The sequence below is a fragment of the Ursus maritimus genome, unplaced genomic scaffold (genome assembly GCF_017311325.1).
Source record: "Ursus maritimus isolate PB19 unplaced genomic scaffold, ASM1731132v1 scaffold_2, whole genome shotgun sequence".
NCBI classification, from domain to species: Eukaryota; Metazoa; Chordata; class Mammalia; order Carnivora; family Ursidae; genus Ursus; species Ursus maritimus.
In genome coordinates, this window is record NW_024424452.1 from 9,228,057 (window position 1) to 9,249,368 (window position 21,312).

Here is a 21,312-nt window from a genome sequence, read left to right on the forward strand (position 1 = left end):
CTTATTCATTCACTGGACGATGGAATTTGGCTTGTTTTCACTGTTTGATTATCACAAATAACACTGCTACATTCATGTACAAGCGCTGGTCTGAGCGCCTGTTCTCAGTTCTCTGGGTATACAACTGGACGCGGAATTGCTGGGTCATGCGGTCATGCTATGGGTAACACACAGAGCAACTGCCACGCCGCTCTCCCCAGCGGATGCACCACTTTCCATTCCCACCAGCAACATACGGGGGTTCCAATTTCTCCATGTTCCCACCAACATCAGTTATTTTCTGCTTTACTTTTTGTTTTAAATAGCCATGCTGGTGGGTGTGAAGTGGTATCTCACCGTGGTTTAGATTTGCCTTTCCCTAACCACGAATGATGTTGAGAATCTTTTCGTGTGCTTGTGGCCATTTGCATATCTTCTTTGGAAAAATATCTATTCGGGTCCTTTGCTCATTTTTCAATTGGGTTGTTTTCTTGTTGTTGTTACGAGTGTTCTTTACATATGCTAGATACTTGACTTTTATCAGATATAAGATTTGCAAATACTTCTCCCCATTATGTGAGTTGTCTTTTCACTTTCTTGATAGGGTCCTTTGATGCATCAAAGTTCTTAATTTTTATGAAGTCCATGTGTTAGCTCGGGCTGCTGTAACAAATATCTGAGACTAGGCAGCTTAAACAAGAGGCATTTGTTTCTCACAGTTCTGGAGGCTGGGGAATCCAGATCAAGGCACCAGTACATCCAGGGTCTGGTGAGAGCCTGCTGCCTGGCTTGTAGATTGCTGCTTTCTCATATTCGCACAGGACAGAAAGCAGGAAGAGAAAGGAAACCCTCCTGTCACTATTTTTTTTTAATTTATTTATTTTTAGGGGAAGTGGGGGGGAGGGGCAGACGGAGAGAGAGGATCCTCAAGCAGACTCCCCACTGAGTGGGAGCCTGATGTGGGGCTCAACCCCAGCACCCTGAGATCATGACCTGAGCCAAAATCAAGAGTTGGCTGCTTAACTGACTGAGCCATCCAGGTGCCCCACTCTCCTGTCACTTCTTATAAGGGCACTAATCCCATTCATGAGGGTTCTACTCCTATAACCTAATTACCTCCCCAAAGCTCCACCTAATACCATCACATTAGGGGTTAGGATTTCAACATATGGATATTAGGGGCACAAAAACATTCAGTTCAAAACAGTCCAATTTATCTGCTTTTTCTTTTGTTGCTATGATTCTTGTGTCATATCTGAGAAACCACTGCCAAGTCCAAGGTCGTTAAGAGTCACCTCTACGTTTTCTCCTGAGAGTTTTATAGTTTTATCTCTGACATTTGTTCAGGTCTTTGATCCACCTTGAGTTGATTTTTGTATATGCTGTAAAGTAAGGTAAGCGGTCCCGCCTCATTCTCGTTGCATTCTTCATCGTGTTGTCCCAGTGCCACTTGTTGAAAAGACTATTGCCTTTTATCGAACGGCCTTGGTACTCTTGTCAAAAATCACTTAACCATATATGCATGAATTAGGTTCTGATTTCAATTCTGTTCCATTGACCTATGGGTCTATCCTTATAATAGCACCACGCTGCCTTAAGTACTGTAGCTTTCTAGGGGGTTTTGAAATCAGGAAGTACGAGTCTTCCCGTTTTGTTCTTCATCCTCAAGACTGGCTATTTGCAGTTCCTCGCAATTCCCTAGGAATTTTAGTATCAGCTTCTCCATTTCTGCATAAAAAGCCACAGGGATTTTGATAGAGATCGCACTGAATCTATATTGTTTTTTGGGGGCGTAATGCCATTTTAATGATATTAAGACTTCCGGTCCATGAACAGAAAATGTCTTTCCATTTATTTAAGTCTTTTTTATTTTCTTCCAGCAACGTTTTGTAGTTTCCAGCGGAAAAGTCTTCCATCTCCTTGTTTAAATTTATTCCCAAGGGGCGCCTGGGCGGCACAGCGGTTAAGCGTCTGCCTTCGGCTCAGGGCGTGATCCCGGCGTTATGGGATCGAGCCCCACATCAGGCTCCTCTGCTATGAGCCTGCTTCTTCCTCTCCCCCTCCCCCTGCTTGTGTTTCCTCTCTCGCTGGCTGTCTCTATCTCTGTCGAATAAATAAAAAATAATAAAATCTTTTTAAAAAATAAATAAATAAATAAATATATTCCCAAGTATTTGATTCTTTTTGATGCTATTGTAAATGGGATTGTTTTCTCAATTTTTCCTCTTTGGATCGTTCCCTGCTAGCTAGTGGAGTACTGGGTTTTGAACAGAATAAATAAATACCTGTGACTCCACAGTGATATACATAATCAAATAAATAAACCATAGGAGAGAAGGCACAGCTCTTCCTCACAGAATTCCAACTAATAAATGTGAGAGGAAAGAGGGAAACAGGGAATTGCCATTAGACAGATCCACGGTAAATTTTTGCAGATGAGACCTACCAGTAGATGTGCTAAAATTAGTGGGCAAAAGTCCCGGGAGAAACAGGATTTGCACCGTCTCGAAGTTCCCTCTCCCAAGATACTTATTAACTGCAAAGAGAAAACAGCAGCTTTGCAGAGGAGAAACCCTGCAGACATCAACCCAACCAAGAGATCAAGGTAGACGTCACCAGTAATGAACCGCCTGAGACAACATACTCAGAAGGACATGGTACCATCTTGGTGGTTTTCTTGGCACAGATGCATAACCTTCCTCCAAACACGAGAAAACATCGGCCAAACACCAACCGGGGTGCGTTCTAGAAGATAACAAGGTTGGGACAGGCGAAGGGACTGTCTCAGGTGGGAAGAAACTAAAGAGCTATGACAACTAGGTGCAAAGCAGGATCTTGGACAGGACCCTCAGACAGAAGGAAGAAATTAGTGGAAAAACAACTAGCAAAATTCTAATAAGGGATGTTGTTTAGTTCAGGGGTTGGCAAATTATGGTCAAGCACTGACCCAGGCTGCTGACTACTTTTGAAAATAAAGTTTTATTAAAATACAGTCATACTCATTTACAGATGACCTACGACTGCTTTCTTGCTAAAACACCAGAGTTGGGGAGTTGTGGCAGAGATCTTGCAACCCACGAAGCCTAAAGTATTCACTTTCTGGCTCTTTACAGAGAAAGTTTGCCCTGGGGCACCTGGGTGGCTCAGGTCATGATCCCCAAGTCCCAGGATGGAGCCCCACCTCAAGCTCCCTTCTGTCCCTCCCCCTGCTCCTTCTCTCTCTCACTCTCTTTCTCAAATAAATATAATTAAAAAGAAAAAGAAAAAAAAAGTTTGCCCACCCTTGGTTTATATTTAATAATACCATACCAATCTTAATTTCCTATTCTTGGTAACTGTATTCTAATTTTATAAGATATTAACACCAAGGGAAGCCAGGTGAAAAATAAAAGGAAACTCATTTTGTATCATTTTGGCAACTTCTAAGCAAATAACACATTTTAAAAAATAATCCAGAGGCATCCTTACTGTGAGGCCTTCCCATCAGCTTCCCTAGACACATCTCACACGCTGCTGCCTCTTTTTGCTTCACTGTTCTTCCTCCTAAGAATGTTCTTCCCTTTTCTACGGTAGCCACCAAAGCTGAACAATTAAATTCAAGGACGAACTCACGTGCCACTTCCTTCATAAAATCTGCGCCTGCTCCTTCCTACGCATGCGTGGTGATGGCAGAAAGCAGTAGCACCCTGTAGGAGAGTTCCTTCTCTCCCCATCTCCTCCTCTCACCTGATCACGAACAACTTCGGATCAAGAGTTATGGCTTAGGGGTGCCCAGGTGGCTCAGTTGGTGACATGTCTGCCTTCAGCTCAGGTCATGATCCCGGGGGTGGCCCAACTCCTGGCTCACAATGGTCCCACTTAATTCCCATGCTGGGTCACCCTAGGTTCGGCCAGCAGGAGGCTATGCCATTCAGCAAAACCGGAGTCTGCTGGGGCAGTGAGGACCAGGTAGCCACGTGAGGCTGCTCTGGGCAACAGCTCCACATCCAGAGCAGTTCTCAGGCAGTAGGCCTTCTTTTTGTCCGCCAAGCGTCTTCACAACCCACCACCCTGCCTACGAGTGGACAGGAAGCCAGGGTTCTGATGGCCAACTGGAATGGAGATGTGGGCAGCCCGTTCCCAGGAGGCCAATTTTATCAAGAGGTCAGGCCAGACTGCCATCGGGCTGAGGCCTCAGATGGCACTGTTTGGAACCCCCAAGTCCACCCGTGCTTCACCTTGAGGTTCGACCACAGCTGCGCGTCAGATCCAATGTGTACAGAGGTCATTTCCATGATCTGTGTCTGTGGACTCACGCCATGCTTTTAAGCCACAAGATTTGGGGAGCAGGGTTATTAAAAGCTCACAACAACAGGAGCAAGTCCACAATAATCAAATGGCAGATGACCATCCTGTGGTGTCCCTAAAAACACCCACGATGATCAGACCATTTACAAGACTGTTCGTCAGCACTAAACCATTAGCTAATAAGAGTTTCTTATTGCCCTGACCACGTTCTCTTCGAGGGTAGGAAAACAAATCCTCCGGGGCTGGCTGACGTTACACTGCACTGTCACCTGGGATATCAGGTCACGCAAGGGGCTCCTGAGGCTGACAGCTGAATCCTCCCTCTGACAGGTGTTGCCAGGACAGCTGCAGCGTACTTGGCCACAGCAAGCTGCCCCTGCAAGGGTCATGAAAGCCACGGCTCCCACTGCACCTGCTGTGGCTTCCTGCTGGGAAAGATACACACCACATCACACAGTACACCTTGGGGGAGGGGCAAGGAGGACAGCTCTCTAGGTCACTGTACTGGGAAAAGGTGTCTTCTTCTGACACCCACACATACCCCGAGAAGTTTACTGCCTAACGTGATGCAACGTCTGGCGAAGGCCAGGTGACTCTGCTCAGCTCCTGGCTCCCATAAGGGGACTCAGTAGTGCAAGCAGCTCTTTCCATGTGATTCTGTGACCTCAGTGTATAAATTCCAGGTTGCTGTGATGGGAGGAAGACTGTGAGAGGAATCAGCCCCAGCTCTTAAATGCTTCAAGCTGGAAGTGATAATACATGTTGCCCCCTCTTAAGAGGGCTAAGAAATGTGGGGAAGCCACAGGTGTGCACAACCCACTTGAGGAGACGGGCAGCCGGGGGCAGAACCCTGGGAGCCCAGCTGCTCAAGAACTCATGGCTTATTTTTTTAAAAATTATTTACATAGTTGAGTGAGAGAGAGAGAGAGAGAGAGAGAGAAAGAAGGAGTGAGCCGGGGAAGGGGCAGAGGGAGAGAATCTCAAGCAGACTCCCCGCTTCATGCGGAGCCCGACCTGGGACTCGATCCCAGGATGCTGAGATCATGACCTGAGCCGAAACCAAGAGCTGGACGCTTAACCAGCTGAGCCACTCAGGTGCCCCAAGGACTTGGGGCCTATTAACTGGATTTTTTAAAATGGAGATCTAATTCACGTACCATAAAATTCATCATTTTAGAGCACGCACCTCAGTGGCTCTCAATATACTCACCCACACTGTGTGATCACCACTGCTGTCTCATTCAGGATTTCCATCACCCCCAAAGAAAACCTCGTACCCGTCTGCAGTCACTCCACATTCCTGATTTGTCTTCCCCTCTTTCTCTGGACATCGGGAACCTCTGCACGGACTCCAAGTGCCACGAACAGCCACACACTATCCTTAACCCTAGGTCTCCCACCACCATCACTTTCTATTCGCCTCATCTATTTATTTCTAAATAAATACTAACCGTAGTAACAATTAACCTGTATTTAGCACCTGTAATAGGACGTTCTCCCATTTCATTTCATCCTTACAACAACCCTCTGAGGTATAGGAGCTGTAATTACCACAGAGGTTAAAGTACCTTGTCCAAAGGCAGGAAACGGATAAGCGGTAGAGTCAGGATTCAAACCCAGACCAGCGGGCATCAGAGCCACTCTCTCCTCCATTTCTTTGCCCTTCAAAACCTTTTCGGAACGGGGCAAAGTTATAGCTAGAAGTTGCTTCACTGAATGACCTGGGGTGTGTTTTGCAGTTAACATCCCAGCCATACCATCAGGTGACAGTGTTGCTCAAAATTAAACCACCCCTGGAGACACGGGAGCGGCCAGTGTCGGGTGGGAGCTGCCTTGCATCTCTGTGCCCCCAGTGCTCAGGAGGCCTGGCCCAACGGCGCTCGGTTGACAGCTGCCAAATGGCTGAATCAACACAATTGTCCCGGGCCAGAGTCATCACTCCACACTTGAAGGTACAGCCTGCTGGCCCTTCAGCCGGGAGCACTGGAACGGGATCAGTACTGCCTTCTGACAGCTCTTGGCTCTGCTGTGGTCACTAAGGGGCAAGAAGCCACGCCACGCCAGGCCTTTTGACTTTCCCAGCAAAATGGCAGGACGCTGCACGTAGGATATGCTGAGAGCCTCATGACCTCACTTTGGCCTGCCAGCCTCCCACCTCTGGCAAAGGGACTCTCCCCACCCACTCTCCCAGATTCTCCTGCTTTCCCCCCTGCCTGCCAGAATACATCCCGCTGAGTCTTCTCTTGCTCCCATTACCCCAAAGGTCTGCCCTTGCAGCATTAATAACGGAGACTGAAGTTCTCTGCCCTTACCCAAGCGGGTCCCAGGAAGGGCTCTCTGTGGGCCATGCTCCTCTTCTGTGGGTTCCCTCCTCCCGGGGCCTGAGCCACCATCATCCTGTCGATCCTGTCCACACACACGCGCGGTCCCAGCACCTCTAAGAGGGCCTGGTACTCACAGGTGGTCTACAAACGCCTGCTGGGTATGGAAGCTGCTGCCCACTGCCTTATTCAACAAGCCCGGGATGAAGGCCCAGAGGAGAGTGCTTCTCGTGCTAAACTGACCTGCTTCCCTTTTCCAGTAATGCTTGTTCAATCCCTTCCTTCTTTGGCTTGCTTCTAGGAAGCTCCGAGCTGAGTTTTGTGCTTAATCCGACTTCCCTTGACTGCCTTTTCATAGGGTTATCTGCCTCCCAGGGTCCTCTCAGTTACTAGGCTCTCAGCTTTTAGTTATTTCTTTGGTTTGGGGTTTGGCTGAGGAGACTGTTGGCCTTGGAATTCAACTCAAAACCCAGCTGAGCCATGAAAGAACACGGGTCTTGTAGGCAGACAGACCTTGATTCAAGCCCCAGATATGCCACCTCCACATGATGGGACCCTAGGCACATGATCACTCAGCCTCAGGCTCTCAGTGACTGTCCTCACGGCGTTCTGATGACTTCATGAGACATAAAATACCTAGCACGGGACATGACATACAACAGACATTCAAAGCTTACACTAGAACCCTCTTCTTCATTTCAGTAGCATTTTTAAAATAAACACATTGATTCATGTTTTTGGCCTCCAGGTAACAATCTAGAAAGATGTAGAGAAACTCAGAATATGATGGGAGAGGTACTGAAGTTCCTTCTCTCTTTCAATTATAAAATGATTCATTACTGAATTATTGAATAAACTAGTACCTGGAGGAGAAACTTGAGACACTTCAATTGTCACACCCAGATGGAAAATTAAAATCCTCCCAAAAGTTCATACTGCACATTAGAGTAATCTTGAGACACAGATCAGACACAACATCGACACCTGGGTTCAGTCCATTTGCATGAGGAAGCAAGAAACTAGGGAGAGAGAAGCCATCATCACTCATTCTCCCATTCGCTCCTCTGTTCAGCCAGCTGGTATTCAGTGAGTGCCCACCTTACGCCTGGCTCGGTACCACACACTGGCTTACTCTCATGGCAATGATGGGGCGGTTCCCTGTTCCCACTGAATTCACATTCTGTTCCAACCATATTGCCATTAGGGAGAGGGAGGATTAGGCTCCTTCTATTATGAGCCACTTCCGTATCCTTCGTGGGGGGCAGATGGAGGAGGAAGGGAAAAACAGCAAACAACCCGACAGCAAGAGTGACCGTAAATCTTTGAGCAAAGAGGGGTCATAGAAGCAGGGCTTGGAGATCAATCCAGCGTGGAAGGATCTTGAGAAGCAGTGGGGTGGAGTGGGAAGGATTTACAGACTCAGGAGGGCCAATTAGGGGTGAGTGTGGCAGGAAATGAAGGGGACATAGTAAGACCACAGCAGGGGAGAAAGACAGAGAGTCAAAGACTAAAAATGGACAGGACTGCATGGTAGTGGAAACCCAGAATGAACAGGAAGGCAAAGGCAAACCGGTCTCTTGTCTTTAGAGCGTTCAGGACCAGGAAGATGGTGAGGTCACTAACAGGGAGAGAGAGGCCTTACTGGTGGGGGGTGTAGGGGGCGGTTCTAGCAGGTGGGATGGGCATTTTCATCTCTGTTGCCATGCTAAACGACCTTTTAGAATTTGTTAATCACATTACATAAAGCCCTGCACCCAACCTGTCCACATGACACTGTTTGGTTTCTTAAACAATCACTGAGGTTCTGAAACCCTTAACTGAAACCAACCAACACTCTTCTTCACTGGACCACAAATCCCCCATGGGAAAACCTGCTGATGCTGGAATGTATCCCAATCTAAACCCCACCCCTAGCAGAAGCTGGGCACAATTGGCTGATCCGTTCCCCCGTGCATTCAAGAACCACCATCCCCATTTGCAGTGTTGAAAACCGACCCCAGGTGACGTACGGATAAAGTCAACACTCAGCATTCAGAGGTGAGCACAAGTTCGTATGTTCCTACCCAGCCCTTAAACCTTTGTACAGACCCAGCCTGCCCAGTGCAATGATGATGTGTGCTAGCGAGGATCAAAGTATCTCAAGGTCACAACGCTGTCACACGAGCACCAAAGGAACAGGTCAGGTGGAAGGCAGAGCTTGGCCAATGTGGGGGGTGGGGGGAGTCACAGGAAAAGGCGCTGAAGATAAAAGAGGGGAGATAAAATGACTAAACATAATTCATAAATTTTGCCCAGAAGCACGTTACGTAAGTCCCACATCAGAGGGCACACCCCATAGAGTCCATCTTTCTCTGTGAGCACAACTGAGTAAACAAAAGCCAACCTTTTCCATTCTATTTTCCTACCATAGCATCTCTTAAAGAATCCAGTTCTCTGAGAAACAATCCATGGCTGATGATGCCGCTGTTTGGTCCACCATTATGGTCCAGTTTGGCCTTGAAACTGACTCGTTTCTGGAAGGCACATATCTGATTCTCTCAGCTGTGTACAGACGCTGTGCAAAGATCAGAATGTCTCCCCCCTCCAGCACCCCAATAAAGGAGATTTCCCCCCGCCACAGTCACCTCTTTATAAGTGAAACAAGACCCTACATCAGCAGTTTTCTCCACAAGACACCCTGAAGAAGGACTGGGTCCCCCAGGTGCTTTGTTCACAACCTACTCCAGTCTTAACCGACTTGCCACAAACACCAGCATCAGGCTTTTGTAACAGGCTGATGAATCCACTCCACTGGACCCAACCAACAGACCAGCCTTCAAAGAGCCATGGTTTGCCCCATGGGCCTCCTCCACCACCTACACACACACACATATCCCAACAGGTACACAACACGACTGATGTAAATACCTCACCTGGGGAGGGGGCTGGGGGAAGGAAAAACCCTGTGAGGATGTAGAACGCTGAAACAGGAGGATACAAACTGAAGCAGAGTAAGACTCCCAAATGATGAATTCACCCAGAAAGGAGGCTACTGACAGTAAGGAAGTCTGAAAAGCCAATGCAAGAATACGCTGCTCTGTGCTCGTCACGTCATCGACCTATTTAAAAGCTTTCCCATCACAGAGCTCCATCAACTGCTTCAGATTCTCCCTCTCCCTCTGCCCCTCCTGCTCATGTTCTCTCTCTCAAATAAATAAATAAATAAATGCCTTCCCCTCACTTAGCATGGTTCACAAGATCCCTTCAGAGAAGCCCCGATGGCTTCCTAGCCTCGTGCAACCCACACCCTGCACCCCCCGGGGGAGGTGTGCCTTGGTGGGCTCAGTGAATTCCTACCTACCCTCTAAGACCCAAATCAAACGCCACTTCCGTGGAGCTTTGCGTGACCCCCAAATAAAGGCAGCTCGACCTGAGTGCTCCCCAGCACACTGTGAGCTCAGCACCAAGGACTTCACACGCATCATCTCAAGAAGGAACTCCACACACCCTGCCGTTACTGTTTGTTTGTTCCCCGCCATGTCAGAATTCTCGAGTGCCTGAACCAGGCCCTAAACATGGAAGCTTAGACCCTGAGGGCCCAAGATGTATTTTTGAAGTGTCATTCCACAGGGATGGAAACACTGCCAAGAATGGGGAGAATTAACTGCTGAAAAATAAACACCTTTTGAACTGTTTCCAGGAGGCAGGTGAAGCAGGATTCTTTTTCCCTCTTCATGGCGGAAGACATAAGGCCTGGTGTGGGCCAACGCCCGTATAAGCTGGTAAACTACCTCTGACCCAGGAGCCTCTCCCCACCTGCCAGGTGAGTCTAAATTTCTATCAAATGCCAGACGACAGAACTGCTCAGGAAAAGCAGCTTTGTTCTGTAACCTATATAATAATAATAAAGAACTGGCATTATCTATCTCTCCACAAGATATTCATTTAGTTTCTTACACTACAATGAAATGTACAGTGAGACATACGAGACAGACATACTTAGGGGCACCTAAGACAGTAGGGCATGCCCTCCTTGCACACCCTCCCAATTAACCTCCCTGCATCTGAGGACAATATTCATATATGGCCTTTTATGGTAACCATCCCCTTCTTTCTTTCCTTTTTTTTTTTTCTTTTAGAGAGAGAGAGTGAGGGGGGTGTGGTGCGCAGAGGGAGAGAGGATTTTAAGCAGGCTCCAAACCCAGTGCGGAGCCCAACTCGGGGTCTGAACTCATGACCCTGAGATCAGGACCTGAACTGAGATTAAGAGTCAGACACTTAACCGACGGAGCCACCCAGGCAGCCCCACCAAAAAAAATATTTTTTTAATTAAAAAAGACAGACATACTTATTGGTGATTTGGTATTAGAAGCGAGGAGGAATAATCATATTATTAAGTACTTATATGTATTAGGCAATTTCCCTTCCACCAAAATAAAAAGACAATCCTCTGCTGTCAGAAAAGGAGGTAACACAGCACAAAAGGAAGCGAGGGCTCTGGAAGCAGATGGTCCTGGGTGAGGCCTCAGCTTTACTCTTAGCCTTGAGCAAATGATTGCATCTCTGAGTTACCGCCCCCCCCCCCCAAGTGGGTATGAAAACACCAGCATTTTGGGGTCATCAGAGAAATTAAAACACACACACACACACACACACACACACACACACACACATGTGCATATATAATACAAACTCAGCACAGAGTCTGGCATAAATTTTCCTGAAATAAAAGTATCTCTGCCATTAGCAGCTCGTCTTCACAATGGACCTGAGAATTCTGAATTTAAAAACGTGAGTCTCTGCTGGTGGGAACATAATAAGGGAATGTTTTTGGAGGGGAGTTTAATATCCACCGACATTGAAAGTCACAGCATTTCTATCAATGCACACACACACACACGCACCCCTCTGTATTATTTTTCTCAGTAAAGAAAATGTCTTGGTGGAAGGCTCTGAAGGACATTCAGCGTTCATATTACATATTTCTGTAACAGTCTTTTTTTTTTAAATAATGAACACTTAACTTTGTTTGCAAACAGAAAAAATACATTCTTATAAAGTTGTTTCTCCATTTCACTTTTTTGTGGATTTTAATTTTTAAATGAATTTGATATCTAACAGAAAGTTAAATCTCAAATTACTTATCAACATTTGACAAATCATGTGTGTTGTTTGTTCAGATCCATGAAGGATTTGTCTGTTTTGTTGACTGCTAAAACTCCAGCACCTAAATAGTGCCTGGCATGTAGTACTCAGTATCTGTTAAACGAATACGCTGAAAAGTTCATGAATATTGATCCAGCTCTTCTACGAATTCATAATGTAAAAATATTTGTCCAATCGCACAAAGGTAAAGAACAAAGGCTACTCATGCCGCAGAATTCAAAATAGCAAAAAGCTGCCAAAAACCACATTTTTTTCCAATACCAGTTACCGGAATATTGTGTCATTTTTAAAAAGAATGAGGTAGGAAAAAAAAAGAATGAGGTAGAGCTTCGCACAGTGATTTATCATGGTAAGTAATTAAAAGCAAGCCTCATACTGTTTAGTATGACTGACAGTATGACTTCGTGTTTAAAATTTATAGTAAAATTAAATAGTAACACATTTCTGTTAAGTAAAAAAAAGATAATAAATGTTTTTATATGTGGAAAAAATATCTGGAGAATGTATACTATACCATCAGCGGTGATTTTTTTTTAATCTCAGTATAAGGCTATGAGGAATGCTCACTAAACTACACTGTGTATTAATAGTTTTATTTTTTTTAAATAACGAGCACTTAGTATTTCTGTAAACAGAAAAAAATACATTTTTATAAAAACAGCCATTTCTCCATTTCATTTGTTTCTGATTATAATTTTTAAACGCATCTGACATATAAGTTCAATCCCAAAGCACTAAACTGAGGCCCACAGGCCTGGGCTGGTTTGCCAAGAGGCACACGCTGCTAGTGCCTGAGCTGGAAGTCAGGTTCCTTGACAGCCCCCCCCCACGCCCCCGTCCTGTGCTTTGCTCCTTTGTAAAACACAAGGACACAGAGATGTTGCAGGGGCAGCTGGGCTCTCTGGAACCATGGAAGGTCCTACAACTATAGAAGCTTCCATCGGGGGGAAAAAAAACTGCTTAAGAGCTAAATTCTTGTTAACCTGAAACGTTCCACAGGGTTAGCCAATAAATATTCTTGATGTGCCAGGTAGTCCTGATTCCAAATACTCTCCTGAACACAGGTGGACTTACCTAACTCAGATCCTGATTTTCAAGGAGTTAAGGGAGTCACTGGCAGATCCTAAAATTTCAGGTTTGTCAGGCAACCCACAAATCCTGTGGCCATTTACAAACTTGTACCACCCAGAAGTATTCACCCGCCTTACTCATGTCAGCTGAGGTCAACCCTGTTTTCAGGTGCTGAAGTATATCCCTGGGGTTCCTTGCAACTCAAACCTATCTGCTCTTTTTCCAAGTGCTAGACACGAAGAATTCTGGAGAGTTAAGACAGACACAGACAGACACACACACACACCCCGGAAGTTTTCAACACCCCAACACAACTGGAAGCTAATACTCTGTTATCTGAAATGCAGCCCTGTTTTTTAAACAATTGAGATAATGATTAAGCTATCTGCCCAATGACACAGTTTCTCACCTCACCTGCTAAGAAAATCATGAGAAGCTCAAGAACTGCCCATTCCCTGGAAAAGAAAAGAAGACCTCCTTAGAGGGACAGAGAGAAAAGAAAGCGATCCCTTCTGGGTTCGCTGCTCTACCAACTGGGACTTCTGCACTGTTTTCCTGATCAAGCCAACCCCACCACCACTCATAGGGGATCTGTACAGACAGAACTTGGAAGCAGTTAATCAAGGTTTTCTCCCCAAATGACAGGCCTAAGGAATTACAGCACTGCACAGTAAGGACACTGGATCTCAGAGGAACCCCCGCACAAACGGAATATTACAATTTTCAATGTCACCCTGCAAGACCAAGACCCTCTCTCTTGAGCCTCAGAACCTCAACCCTGTGTGGGTGGCAGAGTGGGCTTTACCACTATCTGTACTCCTTGAGGAGGAAACAAAGGGTCCAAGAAGTGTCCTGCCAAGGGCCCAAGATTCAAATCCAGAACTACCTACTCCAACCCCGTCCCGCTTGGTGCTAGCACTGTTCTCTAGTTTGGCCAAGCTCAGAGGGCAGGTTGTATTTTATGGGTCTAAGAAAAGGAAGCAGACACGTTCTCTGAAGTGGACCCAAACTCTTCAGTACCGTTCACCAGCTTACACAACGGTCTGGAGAAATGTAAGCAAAAAGTCGAGGTCAAGTTCCCTGCAGCCCGCTCGCCTCCCAGGAGACCTCGACCTCTTACCCAATTGCTCTCACAAGCCAAGGGTGTCACTGCTGACCAGCGGAGCCCCGCAAAGATGTGTCGCAGTGGCCACCGACGCACCTGCCCAGGAGGAGCACTGCCCCCCAGGGATGCCCTTGCCCGCACCCAGAGCGATTCTCAGGAGAGGCAGGGCTGGCAGGCTCCCCGGAGCCCTCCATTGAGCCCACCTGATGCTGCAGGGTCAGATTCGGATTCATCGAGCAGGTTGCATTCATCGAGCGTCTCCTACGTGAGTTACCTCAATAACTGGCCTCCTCCTGAGGCCCATTGTACAGACAGGGAAACTGAGCCTCTGACAGGAAAAGGGGCTTAGCTGAGGATGGCGGCGCGGAGACTGGAGACCGAGCCCTCCGACGCCAAGACTCGGCCCTCGGCCATGGGGTCCGTCAGGCGCCCTGGGCCGTGGAAACCACGACCCTCAAGGCGCCACGAGAGGTCAGCTCGAGGGCAAAGGCCGCCCCGGGAAGGACCGGGGTGGAAGCCGCGCTTTCCGCGCGAGCGTCAGTTGAGACACGCAGCGACCCGGCCCCAGAGCCCGCCCTAGCGCCGAGGGCCCGGGCAGCAGAAGCGGCCACAAGCCGTCAGGCCGGGGTACTCTGAACCCGGCGCCCCGACCTCCCAACCCCGCAACCACGACCGCGCGCACTCACCGCGGGCGGCCCGGCAACACTGTGGCCACCTGAGTAGGACGCAGGCCCGCACCACTGAGACGCTACCACCGCCCGCGCCGGCCGAGGGGGTGGAGGCGTGGCCGTCGGGGGCACCGCCCCGCCCAACCCAGCCGCGCGCGCGCTCTCGGGGCAGGCTCCCCCCCGGCGAATCCGAGGTGTTGGTACGGCCCGGCCCGGCCGCGCCCCCTCGGCGGCCCCTGTCGGGCTCTGGCCTCGCGTATTCCAGGCGGCTGTGGTCTCCGCACTGGCTGTACCTGCTGCCGCTCACGACGCTGTCGCTGCCGCTGCCCCGCCTCTTTGGTTACCGCTGGGCCGTGGCGGTGCGCCGCGGGGCCTGGCCTGCTACCGCCAGCTGCCGCTCGCGTGTGCCTTCCACCTCCAGTGCCCTTACCCGGGTCGGGGCGGGTGGTAGACCGCAGAGGGCCCGGGCGGGAATGCGGACCTGCTTGGGGCGGAGGACGGAAAGTGACCAGGCACTGGGCGCGGACTGGACGGAAGAGGCGGGGAGGGGGCGGAGGGCCTTCGGGCGTGAAGGGTCTGGCTGCCTGGATGGTGGGTGAGAGTCCCACCTCTGCCTCCTGCAGAACCACAGTTCTTACTTTATAGGGTCAGGAGGATCAGGCAGTATAACTCGCGTTCCTAAAGGGTTTTAACTCCGTGCAGTAGGAAGTGCTCTAGAAATGGAAGTCATTGCCAGTCGTAGTACTGTAGTAATAGTACGGGCTCTGTTGCGAATTCCTTCCCGAACGGTGGGCAACTCCCTGCCTTCAGGACCCATTCTCCATCTTTAAAAACAGGACCAACCAACCAGCAACCAATACTTTGAAAATAGTAAAGTCCTGTGTAAAGAGAGGATTATTCCTGTGGCCCCAGTTTTAGACTTCCTGGTCCAGTCTCTCAGGAACCAGTCCCTCCAAAAGATGAGATGAATGCCATCGCCCTCAGGATGGGGCGCACCCCGTCCAGCCAAGGAACCGAATGTGTAACTCCTTCACTTGGCCCTCAAGACAGCAGTGGGGAATTCCTCCTCCAGGTCTCTGATACTCCCTCCCACCTTCTCAACACCCTGTTGAACATCCTCCGGGTGTGCCCCAGGGAATCTTCAGTCTTTGAGTCTGAATCCTAGTACCCTGCTTCTGTGAGGCCAGAAATTACAACACTGAGTTCTCTCTGCTAATAATAGATCACCTAGGCGGCAATGGGCATCTTTTTCTGCTTTTCCCCAGTGAACCAATAATTGAGTGCTATGGATTCGATTTCCAGGACCCTCTCCCCACATTTTACCTTATCTGCTGCCTCTGCCCTAGTTCAGGCCTCCTTGGGTTCACCTCTCACCTGGATGATCTCAGCAATCCCTAGCTGCATATGTCACCCCAGTTTCTTCTACACCCACTGGCAGGGAAACTTCTTCGTATTCTTCTCTGCTCACTGCTCTACCTTTCTGACCCTGTGCCCGTCCTCCCCAAAATACACTCTCACTAACCCGCTGGAAAAAAAAGCAGGTGAGATACGCACCTCACACTTCACATGAATAGACATTCCTGATAGATAAAAGATTTAAATGATTTAAAAAAGAGAGAAGAAAGAGGAAAAGTCCTACAAGAAATCATGGGAGAATTTCTGTTACTCTCCACGAGGCCTTTCTGGGTTATGACACAAACCCCAGAAGATATAAACTGAAAAGATTGGAAAATCTGCCTACAGAAAAATCAAAGCCTGATGTGTGGCAAAGACCTACAGGCAAAGTCAAAAGACAAACGGGAGATATTTGCCGTTATTAAGAGCCAAAGGACTAGTTTCCCTCATAACGAGCCCCACTAATTAGTGAGGGGGGAAAAACCGAATCAACATAAATGGACAAAAGACATGAATAATCAGTTCACAGAAAAAAGGAAATACAAGTGGCTTCCAACCATATGAAGAGATTTTCAACTCCACACGTAAAAGAAACGCAAATCCAAACTCTGGCTGGGATACGTTTTCTTGCCAATGACGGTGACAAACCGTACAGCTGTGGGAAAACACTGTCATTTCTTGTTGGTACATCTGAATGTGAATATCACCCAGCTATTAAAAAAAAAAAAGGCAAATGAGGAAGCTCATTGCTGACAGAATCATCTCAGATGAATTGAAAAAAGGAAAAGGAAAGTAAGGATAGTGACAGCCTCTTAGAGAGCTACTGTTTGTGCTTTTAGAGAACATTGCAGCGGGGAGGGAAGTGGAGGAAGGATGTACAGACTGTGTATATATTCGGTTGTTGGTATGTGCATTCAGCCTCTGAAAGGAAGAAAACGTGCTAACATTGTCTCTAGGGGAGATAAGGAAAATTGGGACCTCGGGCAAAGGACGTGTCTTTTACACATTTTGTCTTGCTAATGTTTACTTACACGAAGTTGAATACACAAATAGTTTTTTTTTTTTAATACCCAAACAAACTTGTCTCTGGCCGAAGAACCAATCCTTTTGACTACACACTTCATTTTTCTCAAATCAAAATTGACACGTGGGTTACAGACAACAGTTTCCTGTCAATTCCCCTTGGTTTCTCTTTTATCTTCACTGCCCGGAAAGAATCACCTTTTACCTTGTTTAGCACTTTATTCTGGTCCTGATTTCCATGCTGGTAAAGAAATGTCTTTGTGGCTGGCTGTTGTCTTATATTTTACATGTTACCTCTTGAGTCCTGCTAATGATGGGGGAGGTCATTACAACCACAGCCTGTCTCCCCTGCTCGCACATTTCATTTTCTTTCAATAATAATATTTTTTATTATGTTAGTCACCATACAGTACATCCCTGGCCTGCTCGCACATTTCAACATAATTACGTGTATACCTACCTTACTTCCCCTGTTAGTCGTCTTTATGATTGGACCAGCAGCCTTAGACCTTTCTCAATCCATTCACTGCAGGCAGATCTCTTCACACTGTATGACAACATTATCAGCATCCTTGTCCTTCCCCTTGCTCTGTGCCCCCACCTCTGCTTCCCACCTTCAGCTGCCTGACCCTTGACGTTTTCACGATTGAGCTTGGTGATATTTACATTCTACATGCGTTTTTTTGCTTTGTCTGTGGCTGGGTCCACATGTGGGGTGTCCAGTCGACAAGCAGCACTGACACCGTTATAACATTGAGCAGAGTGTGTGCAGATGAGCCCATCATCCCCATGACTACAGGGCTCTTTTGTGCAGCTGTCCTCTTCCCGGAAGTTCCTCCCCCCTGCCACCCTGGCACGATTTAAAAGAAATAGATCCTCAATCTCTCCCTGGATCTGGTTTATCAAGCTTTTTCCAGATACCCCCTTCAGCGTTCTCGGACAACCCCCTGCTCCCATCCAGACTAGTCACTGTCAAGGACGGAGTCTGAATTGCTATCTGGTTCTGTTCTCACAGCAGGTGCACAATCAAAGTGTGTGGGATGGACAGATCTCCTTAGTCTGGAATGCAAGGGCATTCAAAAGCTGGCCCTGACTTATCTTTCTAGCTTGATCTACGGAACTTTCCTCCACAAACTCTTCACTCCAGCAAAATTGGACAAATCCTGTAGCCTCTATCAGGAATGTCATTTTTTTTTTCATGTTTTTTATGTCCGTATCCTATCAATGTGCCCACTTCTGGAAAGTTGCCCTGATACCTCCAGGGGCGATGGCTTCTTCACCGTTGTCCAGCCCTCCAAGTCCCCAAGTATTTCCTACTTAAAATCATGTTTCCTGAATATTGGTCTCCATTTGCTCTGGAGTCCCTCCAGGTCAGGTCTGTGTTCAGGGCTGCCTCTGCCTGTCCCTCTGCCCCTCCCCCCCGCCCCGTGCTGCCAACTGCCAGCAATAGGAGGTATCTGCTGGACGAGCCACAGAGGATTCAGGAAAGGTGGGCTGGAGTTACAGAGACTAGGATGAGGTGGATGGAAGCTAGGGACTCGACTGTGGTCATTGCTAGACAAGGACTCGGTGGCCTGTCCAGGGCCCAACTTTGTTGGGTTTTTTTGGGGGGGGGGTCTATCAAAGAAGGTTTGTGCAGGTGTGTCTGCATTAAGGGTTCATCAGGAATGTGTGATCTTCTAAGCGAATGATGGGGGGCCACCAGGGTAGGCCTTTCTCTGCCGTAGGCAGTCCAGTCCCACACGCTCCCTGCGTAAGCCTCTCCTGACTGTGAACAATGTGAAAACTTATTGCACCTGCAACAGACAAAGCGTCTGTCCCTGGGAGCAGCTTTTCAGCATGTAGCATCCCACAAAGCTCACCTTACCTTGTATTAGTACCTTTTGATCACCTGATCCCTTGGAGCGTTCCCTTGTTCTATAGACCCAAACGTTTACTGAGCACTTGCGACAGGCTTCCACTTGCTGTGGGACAGAGGGGACTAACTACCATTTATTGAGTACCAAATAGATCCCAAGAACTGTGCTCAACATTCTATACACATTAGTGCAAATTCTCTCCAAAGTGTCCCCTTTTATCCCCACTTGACAGATGAGTAAACAAAGGCTCAGAGAGCAAAGGGATTTGTTCCAAGTTCCCTGAGAACCTGCAACTAGTTAGTGTACACCGTGATAAGCCTGGTGCCCATCAGTGAGCTTGTCAAGTTTGTTCAAACCCTTTCCACCCTGCTCCAACCCTGGGAGTGCCAGGCCTGGCTCCCCCGGGCCACCGGCTCAGCCCCTGAGGTCTTTGTTCAGCTCTTACTTTGAAGTGGTACCCTTCTCCACGCTGGTGCGGGCTCCCTGCACTTGTGTCCTGGGCAGCCCCTTCTGCTGAGGGCTCCAGCCTTAGCCTCTCAGGGCTCTGTTCCAGCGGCCTGACTCTTCTCCACTCTCCTTCGTGGGCACACAGACTCGTAAAGAATCTCCAAGGTCATGCCCTACAAGCTCCTGTCTTGAACAGGAACACACTCCGAGCATGCCGGAGAGGGGCTGGCCTGTCCTCTTGTAAGAAGAGAAAGAGGATCCCAGATCGGCTGGGCCCTCAGGGAAGTTGGGTTGACACCCCCTACAGACGCAGAGGGATGTGGTTAGTAAATTGGTAGAAGCCTCCTCTCTGCTCAAACACGCCAAGTGTCACACCAGATCTCTGGCAGGGTGCCTGAAATGCCACCGGGGCTCCTCCAAGTCTGTTGAAGTAAGCATTGCCCCGGCCCTTTTCCCTTGGGAGGTTCCAGGAGCGTGCAGGAGAAATGCTTTGCCAATTTCCTAATGCCTGTGATGACCCTGATACCTACAAGGCCAGGGTAGTCACCAAAGCACAGAAGCACAGAACCTCCATCAGGAGATCAAGGGGCAAATTCTGCTTTGACTGCTAAACAGATGCGTGGATAGTCTCTTTATGTCCCTTCCTGGATAAGAAATCAGTTCCTCAGCAGCAAAATGGAGGGAGGGGGTGGGGATCCCATGCCTGCCACTTTTCCCAGGTGTTTTATGGCTTGTGATAGGCGAAGGATGGATGGATGGATGGACGGACGGATGGATGTGTGACAGCAGGGCGGAAGGCAGGGACCCAGGGGAGCCTCACTGTCAAAGAGCAGGGGAGGGAGGAGTCTGAAGACACACGTCCCTGACCTCTAAGCCAGGGGCCAAACCTCATGCCTGAGCTCATGCCTAGGAGGACCCTGAACTTCCCGAAGCTCTTCAATGAGCACGTGGTCTTCTCCCCACTTTTACAGGTGAGGGATCTGAGACAGGGACCTGGAGCAGCAGCCCCTCTGGCTGGTGTATTCTTGAAGTCAGTTTTTTCTGTACAGAGAAGGGACACTTCTCCGCCCGAATCTCTTTTCCATGGGGCTCCAGACCTCCTAACTCCCTTCGGATGTCAGGGACCGCTGGCTCAGCCTGCCCAAAGCCTCCTAGCTCATGCCTCCTGTCTGGTCCTGAGCCAGGTCCTTATGGAACAGAGCAGAGGGCCTGGCTGCTGGGCTGAACGTGCCGGATGTGTGGCCGCTGGCTGCAGGGTGAGCTGGCCAGCTGGGGACAACCGTGGCTCTGCTTTGTGTACACAGTGCTGGGGGGGCTGGACAAACTGTTCCTGGGGAACAGCTAGAGGCAGCTGGGGTGCGGAGACAAGAAATCCCTGAAACCTGGAACATACAGGGGAAAGCAGGGGCCCTGGATGTCTCAAAGGCCGGTCAGCAGGCTGCCTACATCAGAATCATGATGGGGCCTGTTCACCCGTTCAATGCCAATCCCTAGGGCACCCCTACCCCAGCCACTGGAGCAGAATCTCTGGAGGCACGGCAGAAACTGAAATTTTAAATAACCTTCATTCTTAACCACGTGGGAATATGAGAACTGCTGCCTTATTGGGTTAACTCAGCCCAGAACTGGGGGTGGGGGTGGGGTGTCCAAAGTCTGGCTCAGATGTGAGCCAAACACAAAAGCAGATAAAGAAGGCAGAGTGGGGGGAGATGGGGCTTGCTAGGAAGAGCGAAGCCCAGATGATGACCGGCCTGGCTCCCCAAGGTGTTAAAAACATTTCCCCAGACCTTCTTCCCGGCCTCCCTGCTGCTCCCCCACCCCCACTTCCCCGCCCCCTCTTAACCACATCCAAAGTTCACCAATTTCAAAGAGGCAGCCCTGACATGAAGACACAAACGGTCTTTGGCAACAGCAAATCGGGCTTCCAATCTGGACACCGCCAAGGCCCCACAGGCTGTGTGGCCTTGGCCAGCTCCCTGGGGCCCCTTGTAACGAGGCCTCTTGGGGTCTGG

The 21,312-nt window shown here is 48.7% G+C and overlaps 1 protein-coding gene across 2 annotated transcripts in view; it reads right to left on the bottom strand.

The window, feature by feature from the left end:
* LOC103670214 (NADPH--cytochrome P450 reductase) overlaps positions 1-14,685 on the bottom strand; it is a 58,312-nt gene extending 43,627 nt beyond the window's left edge. The window contains exon 1 of one of the 2 annotated variants that reach the window (XM_040634913.1): positions 14,595-14,685. Coding sequence is in view for 1 of the 2 variants with exons in the window: in XM_040634911.1 (XP_040490845.1) it covers positions 14,112-14,159 (48 nt within the window). In the remaining variant the exon portion in view is untranslated. Of the gene's footprint in view, positions 1-14,111; positions 14,268-14,594 lie in introns of those variants that run through there. The other variant, XM_040634911.1, reaches the window with a different exon arrangement.
* Between the last annotated feature and the right edge of the window lie 6,627 nt (positions 14,686-21,312).